At 41.5% G+C, this 15,294-nt stretch overlaps 1 protein-coding gene across 1 annotated transcript in view; it reads right to left on the bottom strand.

The window, feature by feature from the left end:
- Positions 1-15,294, bottom strand: part of galm (galactose mutarotase) — a 101,448-nt gene that overhangs the window by 83,985 nt on the left and 2,169 nt on the right. Inside the window, exon 2 of the mRNA XM_041182837.1 lies at positions 14,229-14,383. Coding sequence (XP_041038771.1) covers positions 14,229-14,383 — 155 coding nt within the window. The remainder of the gene's footprint in view (positions 1-14,228; positions 14,384-15,294) is intronic.

The raw sequence follows: 15,294 nt of genomic DNA, 5'->3' as shown, positions 1-15,294 counted from the left end.
ATCCTCACCCCTTTTTTCAAATATTTATTTTTTAATTTTTATATATACACTTTTTCCCCACCTATTTCTATTATTTTTAAAATTTATTTCCATTCTTTTATCCCCACCTTTTAGCCTATTTTGATCCTTGCTCCCACACCATCCCCTCCCCCCACCACACACCCACTGGGGCCATCTGTCACTTGCTCATCCTGCTTTCTACTCTTAACATCACCATTATCACCTCCTTTAGCCAGTATCCCCACTATCAACACCTCTTCGACCTTTTGTTTATGACATCTTTTGCAATCTCTCCTTTGCCTCCACCTATCACTGGCCTTCAGTGCAACTTCACCTGTTCTGTCCCCCTTAAACAGTATATATTTCACCACACTTCTACTTCTCTTTAGTTCTGAAGAAGAGTCATCTGGACTCGAAACGTTAACTCTGTCTTTCTCTCCACAGATGCTGTCAGACCTACTGAGTTTTTCCAGCAATTTTTGTTTTAGCTACAATATCATTATGTATAACTAACTTGTAGCAGTCTTTCATTGTGATTTGAAGCATTAGGGTTAAAGCATCAGACACAGACACACAGATGAGGTTTTGTCTTCACCTAATTAAAATTCAACAACATCTGCTTTTAGAAGAACCCTATTTTCAACTGATCACCACACAGGGCTGTGACACGAAGGTCCAATGAAGAAAGACTCACATTCTCCAATAAAGCCAAAGGTCAACATCAGGTTAACCGAGATACTACAAATTATATATAGAGATACAGATATGTACAGATACAGAGATAGAGACAACTAGGCAAATAGGTCAGATGTTGAGCAGTGCACTGTTCAGAAACTTCAACCTCCACGTGTTACTCTCATCTATTTCATTTGGCTAGTGCTGCTGCTCCTGATCAAGGGTCATTGGAGACTGGAGACCTACAATTCCTGGAGATAATGGTTGAATACAGAGATATAGGAAGCAGAGATATAGAAACCAGAGTAGGCCATTCAGCCCCTCCTGCCACACCTCCATTCAATTAGATTATAGCTGATCTGGTATGGCACTCGTCTCTGCTCCCAAGTACAAGGAGCACAGATCTGAACCACTTATGGTGGTGCGGCAGGTTCAGTCATTCATCGTCAGTCTTGGCTGGATCACAAAACACTATCAGGTATTGCTTTCTTTTGTCAAAATTGTTCACTACATTCCAGGATGTTCCTGGAATAAAGATAACCTACAACTTAATCCTCCTCCACAAACCACATCCCTAAACAAATCTTCTCTGCCTTCTCAATCTTCACCTCCAACAAGTGTGAGAAGCTCATGGCATTCTTTGTCACTAAGATTTAGACAGCTTCCTCTGCTGCTTCCCTCTCTCTCCCCCAGGCCACCAGCCAAATTTCCCCTAAAGTTCCTCCTACCCTAGCCCTGAACTCGCAACTTTGTCTAGTTTCTCTCCTATCTCTCCTTGTGCATTCTCCGAGTTCATTTTGAGAATGAGGCCCATGTCCTCCTCCCTCAACCTTATCCCCATCTGAGCGTCCAACATCCCTGAATTCCTGGTCCCCATATTAGCTGACAATATTATTAACCACACTCTCTCTTCAGGGACTGTCTCCTCCTATTCAAATCTGCCATCATCACTGATCTCCTCAAAACATCCACTCTGGACCCTTCCATCCTTGGAAAATATCACCCCATCCCCAACCTCCCTTTCCTCCCTACAGTCCGTGAACATGCTGTCACTTTCCAAATCTGTGCCCAGCTTTCCTGGAATGGATTCCATTCACAACTCCTCAGATATTGAAGCAGTCCATGCTGCATGCAGCAAGCAATGGACAACATTCAGGCTTAGGCCAATAAATGACAAGCAACATTCATGCCACACAAGTACCAGGCAATGATCATCTGCAACAAAAGAGAATTTGGTCACCTCCTGTAAAAAACCAACAATGCTTCCCTTGGCGAATCTCCCAATATCAACATCCTGGGGGCCTCCATTAACCTGAAATATCTGGACCAGGCACATAAATACAATGGTTACAAAATCAGGTCAGAAGCTGGGTATTCTGTGGCATGTGATTCATCTCAACTCCCAAGCCTTTCCAGCATCTACAAGGCACAAATCAGCAATGTGATGGAATACTCTCTACTAGTCTTGATGAGTGCAACAATAACTTATATTTATGTAGCATCTTTAAAGTAATGTCCCAAGATTTTTACAGGGGTATTATAAAACAAAGTATGACAGACCCACATAAGGACCTATTTGAGTACAATCCAAAAACACTCAAGAAGCTCAACACCAACCAGAATAAAGAAACCTGCTTGATTGGCACCCTATCCACCACCTTAAACATTCACACCCTCTATCATCAGCAAATCATGGTTGCAGTGTGTACCATCTACAAGATGCAATGCATCAACTCACCAAGATTTCTTTGACCATAAGTCCATAAGACATGGAGCAGAAGTAAGCCATTCGGCCCATCATGTCTGCTCCACCATTCAATGAGATCATGGCTGATCTGATAACCCTCAACTCCACTTTCCTGCCTTTTCCCCATAACCCTTCATTCCCTTACTGATTAAAAATCTGTCTATCTTAGCCTTGAACGTACTTAACAACCCAGCCTCTACAGCCCTCCGCAGTAAAGAATTCCACAGATTGACTACCCTCAGAGAAGAAATTCCTCCTCATCTCTGTTTTAAATGGGCATCCCCTTACTCTGAGATTATGCCCTCTGGTCCTAGACTCTCCCACAAGGGGAAACAACCTCTCAGCATTTACCCTGTCAAGCCCCCTAAGAATCTTATATGTTTCAATTAGGTCGCCTCTCATTCTTCTAAACTCCAATGAGTACTCAGCCTCTTCTCATAAGAATATCCCTCCATACCCAGGATCAACCTAGTGAACCTTCTCTGGACTGCCTCCAATGCCAGTATATTTTTCTTTAGATAAGAGGACCAAAAGTGTTCACAGTATTCTAGGTGTGGTCTAACCAATGACTTGTATAGTTTTAGCAAGACTTCCCTATTTTTTACACCCCATTCTCTTTGAAATAAAGGCCAACATTCCATTTGCCTTCCCTATTACCTGCTGAACTTGTATGTTAGCTTTCTGGGATTCATGCACAAGGACTCACAAATCCCTCTGTGCTGCAGCCTTCTGCAGTCTTTCTCCATTTAAATAATATTCAGCTCCTCCATTCTTCCTGTCAAAAGTATTAACCTCACATTTTCCCAGATTATCTTCCACCTGCCAAGTTTTTACCCACTCACTTAACCTATCTATATCCCTCTGTAGACTCCTGGTGTCATCCTCACCACTTGCCTTCCCACCTATTTTTGTGTCTGCAACCTTGGCTATATAACACTAACTTCCCTCATCTAAGTCATTAATATATTTTGTAAATAATTGAGGCCCCAGCACTGATCCCTGTGGCATTCCACTGACAGCACTTCCCAAACCTGTGGCCCCTACCACTTAGAAGGACAAGGGCAACTGGCACATGGGAACGCTACCAATTTCAAGTTTCCCTCCAAATCACACACCATTCTGACTTGAAACATAACGGCATTCCTTCATCGTCACAGAGTCAAAATTCTGGAACACCCTACCTAACAGTACTGTGGAAGTATTTGCACCACATGGACTGTGGCAGTTGAAGAATGCAGCTCACCACCACCTTCCCAAGGGCAACAAATGCTGGCCTTGCCTGCGACACCCACATATCATGAAAAAATAAATAAAAAAGAATAATTTAATTCCTTTTTGAAGGTTATATTGAAACAGCATCCACCATTCTATCAGACAGTGCATTTTCCCCTCATATTGCCTCTTTTATTTGACAATTACTTTAAATCTATGCCCTCTCATTATCAACCCTACAACCACTGGGAAAAAAAAAATTCTCTTTATTTACTCTATCCAAGCCTCTTAGTCTTTTCTACTTTAAGGAGAACAACTCCAGCTTCTCCACATAACTGTTAACTGCTCATCCCTGGAATCAATCTAGTAAATCTCTTCTACACCCTTTTCAAAGCCTTCATGCCCTTTCCAGAATGTTGGGTCTAAAATTGAACACAATACACCAGCTGTGGCTGAACTAGTGTTGTATATAACTATGTGTCCATTCCACCAGCCTGTCTATATCCTCTTGAAGTCCATTGCTAACTTTCTTACTGTTTACAACATTGCCAAGTTTTATGTCTTCTGCAAATTTCAAAATTGTGTGTTCTGCAACCCAAGTCCAATTTACTAACATATATCAAAATCAGATATATCTTAGAACTGAACCCTACAATCCAGTGTACACCTGGCTCCAGTCCAAAAATCAGCCATTCACAACAACTCTGTTTTCTATCCCTTTGTCAACTTTATATCCATATTGTTACTGCCCCTTTTAACCCATGGACTGCAATTGTTGCCAACAAGTCTGAGACGTGGTGTTCTATCAAACACCTTTTGAGAGCCCATATATAGAACATCAACTGCGCTGCCTCATTCACCCTCTCTGTTATCGCATCAAAAACTCAATCCCGTTTGTTGGCAGTTTAAAAATCAATAATTTTAGTGTGACTTGAACAATTGGTAGTCTGATTCAATACATTTTTTATATAGTGAACTAACATAGTCAAGAAACCATTTTGAACTAATCCAGGAGACATTTTAAAACTAACCAGTTACTGCATGATTGGAAACCAGCCAGGAATGATTGAACAAAGTAGTGAGATTCAATTGTGAAACAGTTGAAGTATAAGTAATTAATCAATAGATGTATTGGTAAAAGCTGGACATATAACCTCTAAGAGAAAGTCTGTAATGTTTTATAATATCACAATTTTAATTTTAAATACCATATACTAATTGTACATTATGAGACTGTACATTGTAAAATAATGTTTCTCAAGCTAGTCTAGAAAGACAAGGTATGCTAAGTTGAAGCCTTCATGACCTTGGCGGGGGCAGGGGTCACATTAAGATGGATAAAGAATAAGGCATTATTCAAGTATTATACAAAAATCAGACTGAAACATTCTGAGTAGCATCACTGCATGGAAAGATGTTCACATGTCAGGAATCAATTAAAAATAAGCAGACAGTTAAGTTAACTAATTATTGTTTGACAGTTAGGCTAATTTGAGATAAGAAAATACAAGTTGAGGGGATAAAATGAAGGCTTCAAGGAAGCCAACTTTGCTAGCATGCTATGCATCTTCTGAGTGTCCTAGACAGGATTCTGAAAGATCTACTGTCCACGACAGACCAGGGGGTTAACATCACATCATGCCTTCGGCTCGATCAACTGAAGAAGCCGTGAGAAGTCTGTTTAGTTGTTAAGTTAAGCTTTACTCCTTTTACTGTTAATTGGAACTTTGTCTTCTTGTTACCTTTCTACTTTTTAATTGTTAATAAATCTGTTGAGTTTACCACCTGAAGTGTTTGCTCTTGCCTGATAGTTGAGTCCAGTGCGAACTAAATGATTTATCAGATAATTCACAATTGGGGATTTACTGAATAGTTGAAACATCAGGTCAAAAAAGTTGTACTCCATAAATTATCATAATAAGTTAGTCAAACATAATTTGCCCATAACCAATCTGTACTGGCTTTCCTCTATTCGTCCACACATCTCCATGTGGTTGCTAATTTTCCCCTGGTTTGTTGTTTCTAAAAGCTTCCCCACGACCAGTATTAAATTGACTTGCCTGTGATCACCAGGTTTACCCTTCACCCTGTTTCTGAACAAGGGTGCACACCTGTAATCCTCCAGTCCTTTGGCACCCTTGTACCTAAGGAGAATTGGAAGATTGTGGCTAGAACCTCCTTACTTCCCTTAGCAGCCTAGCATAGATTCCATCTGGAGTGGGTGACTTATTAACTTTAACGACAGCCAAATTTTGTAGTACCTCCTCTATTTTTAATCGCATCCAGTATCCCAACATCCTCCTCATTTACCAAAACCTCAGTAAAATTCTCTTCACTGCTAAATACCGATGCAAAGTGCTCATTTAGTATCTCAGCCATGCCTTCTGCCTCCACCAACAGATCTTCATTTTGGCCCTTAATTGACCCCACTGCTCCTCTGACAATCCTTTTACTGCTAATATGCTTACAGAAGACCTCTAGATTCTCTTTATATTAATCACCAATCTATTCTCGTCCTGTCTCTTAGTCGCTCTTATTTCCTTTTATACTTAACTTTTATACTTATCTGTACTTTTTATATTCAGTCTGATTTTTCCTTGTTATCTTGCTGACAGATGTCAGATACATTTTTTCTGTTTCATTCTACTCTCTAACTCCTTTGCCATCCAGGGATCTCTGTCTTCTGTTGCCCACCCTTTCTCCCTTCTGGATATAAATCTAGATTGTGCCTGAACCATCTTCTCTTTAAGGTCTCCTATTGCTCCATTACATTTCTGCCATTAGTCTTTGACTCCAATTTGCCTGGACCAGATTCATCCTCAATTTGCTGAAATTATCTTTCTCTGGTTAAATATTTTTTATTCAAGATTGTCCCTTGTCCTTTTACATAACTAATTTAAATCTTATTTATTACAATGATCACTACTGCCGAGATGCTTCCCAACAGGGACATTCTCCAGTTGACCTATTTCATACCCCAGGACTAGATCTAGCAATGTCTCCTTCCTCATTGGGCAAGAAACATACTGACCAAGAACATTCTTCCAAACACACTTCAGAAATTCCTCCCCTTCTCTACCCTTAAAACAATCACTGCCCTATTCAATGTTGGGATAGTTAAAGTATCTTATTATCACTACTCTATAGTTTTTGCACTTCAGTAATTTATTTGCGAACCTGCTCTTCTATTTCCTTCCAATATTCAGAATCTTATAAAATACACCAAGTAGTGTAACAACTCCACTATTGTTTCTCAACTCCAACCAAATAGATTGCTTTTGATCCCTCTTGGACATTCTCTCTTTCTAGCACAAAGATTCACTTGTACAGCTGACAATGCTCAGCTCTACTGCATCACCACCTCTCTCCATCCCTCCGTCATCTCTGATTTATCACACTTATCCGGCATCCAATACTGAATGAGTAGAAACTTTCTCCAATTAAATATTGCGAAGATTGATGCCACTGTCTTCAGTTCCCTACCCACCGACTCTATCCCTCTCCTTAGCAATCTTCTCCACAAATCTGCTACAGAACCAAGACTGCCTCCTCCCAACTCTGTAACATTGTCCAACTCTGCTCCTACATCTGCTGTTGAAACCCAGGTCAATCCCTTTCCCTTGATTCAACATTATTCTCCTCATAGGCCTCCCATCTTCCATCCCAAAACTCTATTACCTATGTCCTAAATTGTGCCATCCCATTCACCTATTACCCCCATATGCTACACTGTCTCCCGGTCTAGCAAGACCTCAGTTTTAAGATTCTTATCCTTATTTCCAAATCCCTCCATGGCCTCATCCCAACCTTTCTCTGTAACATCCTCCTGCCCCACAACCCTGCAAGATTCACTGTGCTACTCCATATCTGGCCTTTCACACATCCCTGATTTTAATCACTCTATCATTGAAGGTCATGCCTTCAGCAGCTAAGCTCCTACTCTCTGAAATTATTTCCCTAAACCTCCCCACCATCCTTTAAGATGAATGGCAAAAGAACCAAAGACCACATGAGAAAAATTTTTTTTTTTTTTTAAAACACATTATGCGGTTGGCATCTTAAATGCACTGTCCAAGAGTGTGGTGGAGGCAGATTCAATTGTGGATTTCAAATAATCATCCAATTCCTTTTTGAAGAGAAAATATTTGCAGGTGGGAGAGAGAGACTTTTGCAGAGAGTCGGCATGAACACAATGGGTCAAATGTGCTCCAACTGTGCTGTTCTACGATTTTACAAGGCCTTCCTTAAAACCTAACTATTCGATCAAACACTTGATCATCTGTTCCAGTATCTCCTGATATGGCTTTCTGTCAAATTTTGTTTGATAACTCACCTGTGACGTCGCTTTGGTGCTTTACTACGTAAAAGCCACTATATAAGCACAGAATGTTGTTGAACCTCAACTCCATTTACCAATATTTGCTGCATGTCCTTTATCACCTTTAACCCAACAAAAATCTATCAATTCCACTTATGAAGGCTCCTATGAACTACAAATATCCATGGCCTTTTGGGGGAGAGATTTCTAGTTCGTCATGTGAAGAAGTGCCTCCTGATTTCACTCCTAACTGGCCTACACCTAATTTTGAGATTAGAAAATTTTAAATGGCTAGTTGAAGGAAACGTAGAGAAATGGTTATTGGAACAGGGCGAGCACGTGGGATTAGGCCTACCACTCATGGAGAGATAACCAGCAAACACATACTGATTGGGTTGAACAACCTGTTCTTGTATTGTAATTCTCATTTCAAAATGGACAGAATAACTACAAAGGTTTAATTTTAAATGTAGACCTTGTGACAGTTTAAGAGTTATGATAATTTGGGTCTTCAAATATTGAGTTCTCTATATTGCAAAGTGGCATAGGTAGCAGGATTACAGTATATCTGCTGTCAATGGTGCTCCTTTAATGTTAAAGTGCATTCTGGTGCAGTTTCCTATTTCTGTGTTCGTTTATAAGAAACTGTGTCTGCGCAAGACAAGGTGGGTGATGGTTTCAGCCTATTTTCCACAAACGTACTCTGAAGCTGATCTCAAGCACATCAGCTGCGTTTAAATTTAAAACATCATCGTGACTCAAAGCCACAGGCATTACAACCTGGCGCATGTATTTTTTGCTACCTTGTCACTCTTTATATAGAGTAAATGCCACAAAAATGTTCCAGGAATAAAACACCAAAGTAAAGGCTAGACAATTCTTCTTTTTGCTGCTGACATATTGCTCTGCACATGCCCCCACATGTCTCTTGCAATGCTACTGAAGAGGCACACCAATATTCTGCAAACATCTACACAGCATCTACACATATAGCATTGGGGATAGGAAAGGAAGGGGATTCACTATGGCTAGGCCTGATGTTAGTTTTGGTTTTACTTGTGGTGTCCTTGTGTGCTTAATCTGGTTTAGGAACAGGAGTAGCCAATCAACCCTTCAAGTCTGTTCTGCCACTCAATATAATAATGGCTGATTTGTATCATCCATCTACCCACCTTGGCTCCATACCCCTTAATACCTTACCTAACAAAAATCTACCTTCATAATAAAGTTATTAATTCAGCTGCCATCTACTGCTTTTTGTGGGAGAGAGTTCTACACTTTTCCACCACACTTTGCATGAAGAAGTGTTAATTTCTCTCCTGAATGGCTTATCTCTAATTTTAAGTTTATGTCTCTTGTCCTAGACCAGGGTTGTCCAACAGTCTGTTCAAAATACAGGTAAGTGGAAGTGAAAGACCTGCAAGGAGCTGCTCCTCCAATCACAGGGTATTTTTCTCTCGTGTTTGCTGCTGATAGGCTCACCAGTGATTTCATATTTCCAGCATCCGCAGTATTTTGCTTTTATTAAAAAATTGAAATGTCAACCCTTGGATCAACCCACCTAGACCAACCCACCAGCAGAAAAGTTCCTCTCTATCTACTCTGTCAATCTTCCCAAAATCCTGCAAATTTTAAACCACCCCTTAGTCACCTACATTCCAGGAAATAAAGCATCCTTTGTGCAATCTCTTTTTATAATCTAACATTTATAATCCATCACATTCCAGTGAATATGCTCTGCAGCCCTTCTAAGACCAATATCCCTTTGCTAAAAATGCAGCACCCAGAACTCCAAATGTGGTTTACCCCAGGGCTTTGCATAAGTAAAGCAAAACCTTCTTCCCTTTCTATTTCGGCCCTCGAGTTATAAAGGCTATCATTCCATTGGACTATTGTACATGAACACCTAAAATCTGCTTGGAACTCCACATTACCTAGCTTTTCCGAATTTAAAAAGTACTCACATCTATCCTTTTTTTAAGGTCCAAAATAAATGATCTCACACATACCCATGTTGAAATCCATTTACCACAGCTTTGCCCACTCACTTAATGTATCAATGCCACCTTATAATTTTATGCTCCCACCTGCACTACTTAGCATGCCTCCAATCTTTATGTCTTTGGCAAACTTGGACATGGTTCTTTAATACATTATTCAGGTCATTGATAAATATAGTGAATGGTTGAGGCCTCAGCACTGATCCTTGTTGGACTCGTCACTCGTGACCGCTAGTCACTTCTTTCCAATTGAATTAAATCCCTACTCTCTGTCTCCGGCCACTTTAACAGATATCCTAACCAGGTGAATAATTTGCCTTCAATTCCATGACTTTTAATTTTAACCAACAGTCTGTTATGTGGAATCTCACCAAATGCCTTCTAGGATTCATAGAACTACATTCACAGACATTTCCTTTCTACTATTTTAGCTTCTTCATCAAAAAAATTCAATTAGGTTTATTAGGCATAACCTAGCCTAGTACTAAACCTTGTTAGCTCTCTCTAATTAGTTTAAGTTTCTCTGGGCGCTCAAACACTTTGTCTTTAGCTATTGATTCCAATAATTTCCCCACAACAGATGTTAGACTAATGGGTCTATAATTTCCTTTTTTTACCTCTCAAACCTTTCTTTAATAATGGAGTTACATTTGCAATTTTGCAATCTAAAGGACAATTCCTGAATCAAGAGTAATTTGAGCTATGGTTAATTCATTAATTTCTTCTAACAGCTATCAGATCCTGGGGAATTGTCAGTCTTTAGTGCCATTATTTTTCCTATCATGTGCTCAATCTGATTTCATTGTGTGCTGAGTGATCTTTTGGATGTCACACAGGATTATTTAGCAGCAGGAATAGGTCTTCAACCATGACCAGAAAACATCAAAAACTGTGTTACCAGGGTAAACTCTGCTGCTTTCTTTGGTTTCCTGGCCAACATTTATCCTTCAAACAACATTACTGAAAGAAATCAGGTGGCCATTACCTCAATGCTCTTTGTGGCCTTTGCTGACTGTAAATTGGCTGATGCATTTCCTACATTACAACAGTAACTACACTTCAAAAGTACCTCAGTGGCTGAAAGACATCCTGCGATTGAGAAAGACAAATGTACTTCAATGCAACAGTTGGCTGCTATCTCACAAACTAAAATACTAGTGCAGCAGAAAACAGAAAATACAGAGATTAATCTCAGCTAAATGAACAAGCTAGATGAAAGAGGAGAACAACTTGAAATTTAATTCATAGTTGCATCACTGTTAAGGGGACCAGCAAACACAACTGAAATCTCAAATGAATGAGGTAAACAGAGTAAGTAGAGTAGTTGAGGCACTGAATTTACACCACCATGCTCCTCGTGACCTAGTCTTGCATGCGGCAAATTTGTTCAGCTGTCAGAAAGTTAATCCAGAAACGGAACTTAGTTTAATACTTATGTTAAACATGGGTGGGTAGAAGAGGCGGAGAAGCAGATATTCTTCAACTGCAACTGCCCATTTTGCATCTGAAAAACAGGTGTTGGCAGCTGGAGGTCTGAAGACCTTGTGCATACACGTGCTTGCCTGATTCAATTGAGATGGACATGCCCAGTGTTCCTATTCAAAACAAGTGGGAGGCTGTTTAAACAAACATTAAAATTGAGGTTTCTATGCTAGCAATAGGAGCCAGAATGCAACAAGCACAGGAAAAAAATGGAAGAAGCATCCAGAAGTGCACGTTAATCCTACTTTATCCAGGCATTGAATTTTTAATTAAAGTGCAGCCTGTTCTCACATACTGCACTCACCCCTAATTAAAAGCTCTTTCCTTATCCCCTGCCTGCATTCTGACTTTGTGAAGATAGCTAAACTGTTTCCCCTACTAGGATAAGTCTCTCCTGCCATTCCCAATGACAAATTTGATGCAGTAGACACACTAAAATATCACAAAATGATTGACCTACTGAAGTTAATTGCCTCTTCCCGTAAGAATTGTCTCTGTTGGTGCTTTTAATCCATTAAGGCTGATTTTTAATATAACACTAAACATATCAAAAAAACAGAAATAAAACACTGTGTTGGAACATCTAGTCAGTCTTTTCCACTTGACAGTAGAATTGGTGTTAGTTACCCAAACTCAGAATATAGCTATGTGCCTAATAAGGATATCAAGTAACATCCTCTTAAACAGCCTCACCCCTAGTATCTCCTAATCATTTCCTGTTTGCTATTGGATATTCATGTGTCCTAACAACTGTTTCACATTCAGGCCTACATCCCATCACTTCTAAGTTTAACTTCATTCTCTTTCCTCTACTTGTTTTTTTATGCCTCCTAGACCCCTGTCTACAATCATCACGTCTCCTTTCCCTTTCTCCCCTTTCAAGCGCTTTGCCTTCCCAAATCTCTATCACCAACCCTTCTATACTCCTCGACCTCACTACTCTACTGCTGGCTTGACTCCCTCTTAGATAAGTCTACAATTTCCCTCTGGGCCTCCTCCAAGTGGCTCGTCGAGGCACTCGACGCTGGCTCATTACAAGCAGCAACCCAACTGTCCATTCTATTCTCTCGCTGAACATATCGTCCAGTACAACTCCAGGTCTAATCTTGCCAATCTCCTTCCTACCCCATTTACGCCTCCTGCTGTTGACTCTCTGCAAGCGGATCAGCTTTCACCACCCCTCTCTTCATCACCTTCCAAAATATCCGTTCACTTGTGAACAAGGCCTTTGCTGTCCATAAGCTTATTGTGGATAACTGCATCGACATCATGGATTCCCCCTTAATGAAGTCTCCCTGCATAGCTAGTCTTTCTGTATCAAGACCATTGCAGCAGTGGTGTGGCGCTCATTACCAGATCACAATCTTGACCCAACCCTCTACTTCTCTGGAACTTTCTCCTCTGAGCAGCTCACCTTGTTCCAACTCTCTCTCTCCTCTCATTCAAAATCCTCATTCTCTACTGCCCACCCAACTACAATAAAAAAAATTTCACCAAGTTTTCTTCACTGCTTTGCTCCCTGCGCCAAAGGACTTCTCATTCTCGGTGATTTCAACCTCCATCTTAACTCATCATTGTCTCTTATCCTCCTTTAATCTCTCAGTCCATGTCAATTCCCTAACCTATAATCATGACCACCCCCTTGACCCTACCATCTCAATTCCCATCTTATCATCACAGATAGGCTGATCTCTGATCACATCCTTGTATCACAACCTACCTCTTTCCCTGTTCACCCTTGGGAAAAACGGGCCCCAATTCACTTCCAACCGCTGCACTTTCAAACTCCCAACTGTGCCCCCCCCCCACCCAAAATGGCCCTCATCTCTGCTCTTTCCAAGAGACACAGACATGAATGGATATTGAACAACAGCCATTCACTACCAGACCTGGTTGGGCCACATAAAGCATTCAAGTCCTGCTCTCAAATGATAAGCCTAGAATGCAATGATTGGCACGCCATCCAACACCTTCAACATCCACTCCCTCCACCACTGACTCACAGTGGCAGCACTGTTGTACCATCTACAAGATGCACTGCAACAACCCACCAAGGCTCCTTCAACAGCCCCTTCCAAACCCACAACCTCTACTATCTAGATCCTAAAAGGACAAGGGCAGCAAATACATGGTAACACTAACACCTCAAGTTCCCCTCCAAGCCACTCACCATCCTGACTTGGAACTATATCACCGTTCCTTCACTGGGTCAAAATCCTGGAACTCTCTCCGAACAGCAGTGCGGGAGTACCTACACAACATGGACTGCAGCGGTTCAAAAAGACGGCTCACCACCACTTTCAAGGGCAATTAGGGATGGGCAATATAAACACTAGCCAGCAACGCCCATATCCCATGAATGAGTTAAAAAAAACTCCAGCTTCTTTTCTCTATTTTGAACCATCTTCTTAAACCCCTCTTCTATCTCTTCCACCCTCAGCTCCAGCAGCGAGAGGAGCTCATGGACTTCTTTGTCATTAAAAGTGAGACCATCTGATCAGCTGTCTCTGCCACTTGCCTTCCTTCCTCTCGCCCACCAAAGTTCCTCTAAAGTTACCCATGGTCTAGCCCCGAATTTGCATCTTTCTCTAGGTTCTCTCTCACCTCCCCTCAAGCCTGTCTTGTCCATCGGTCCTACCTCCTGTTCCGTCAAACCTTTTCCCACTAAACTGCTGACCACCCAACTTCCCTTATCCTTCTGTGCTCTAAAGAGAACAACCCCAAGTCCTCTAGCCGCTCCACAAAACCGAATTGCTCTATTTCATTGGACAGTATAGTCATACATTTGCCTTACCTTGTCAAATCCTTTCAAACCACCATGTATACTATTAGGCCCATTATTAATGGGCAGCTGGTATTCCTTCCCATCAATACTGAATTTCCCTTCCGCAATTCGATTGGCAAAACGGCCAATCACTGCGCCAAAGTAGGGATGCTTGTTAATATAGCCTGTAAACATAATTGAAACAATTGTCATCATAGAATGAGGGATTTTGACTTCACAACAATTTGATGTTCTCTACAAATTTCTTGTCACTCAATTCCATTTTGTCACACCTTCCTCCACTTCTCCAGGAATGTTACTTCTTCCAAAATGCCCTTTGGACTGAGAGACAACAACTCATGTTTATAAAATACTTTTCATGTAATCAAACATCCCAAGGTATTTCATAGGAGTATTATAAAACAAAACATGACAACGGGGCCAGACAAGGAGACAATGGCCTGTCAGCACTGAAGCTGTGGCTTACATCGCTGACTGCATTTTAAATTTACCCTTCTGGCCAGCTGCAAGGGGAAACTTCCTCTCCCAGTTGCAGCTTGGCCTATCTTCAAGGTGAGTCAGGAGGCTTGGTGCAGAAGCATTGTTGCAGCGAAGCCACATCCACTTTGGAGTCATGAGCTGAAGGTATACACCTTGAGGACTGGGGGGGAAAGGGTATGACAGGAGGAGATTGTGACTGAAGCGGAAGACATGATGGGAGTGGGGGGGGCATGACGCGAAAGGCCGTGACCACAGTGAAGGGTGTGGCGGTAGCAGGGGGTGTGATGGTGGGAGTCATGACAAGAGCATGATGGGAGGAGGACATGATGGGGAGGGCGGCGTGATGGAGAGGGCAGTGTGACAGAAAGGGGAGATGTGATGGGAAGGGGAGCTGTGATGGGGTTAATGACGGGAGGGGGGCATGATGGGGTTTGTGAGATGGGCAGGAAGACGTAATGGGGGTGTGTGACGGGAGTGGGGGTGCAGGGGTGGAGAGGGGCTTGACGGGAGGGGGTACAAGGCAAGAAGGGGGTTCTGATGGGAGGGTGTCGTGATGGGAAGCATGTGTGACGGGAATGGATGAATGACGGGGAAG

Source organism: Carcharodon carcharias, chromosome 2, assembly GCF_017639515.1.
Source record: "Carcharodon carcharias isolate sCarCar2 chromosome 2, sCarCar2.pri, whole genome shotgun sequence".
Taxonomy (NCBI): domain Eukaryota; kingdom Metazoa; phylum Chordata; class Chondrichthyes; order Lamniformes; family Lamnidae; genus Carcharodon; species Carcharodon carcharias.
The sequence above is the reverse complement of the archived record's forward strand: the minus strand, read 5'-3'. Positions and strand labels throughout refer to the sequence as shown.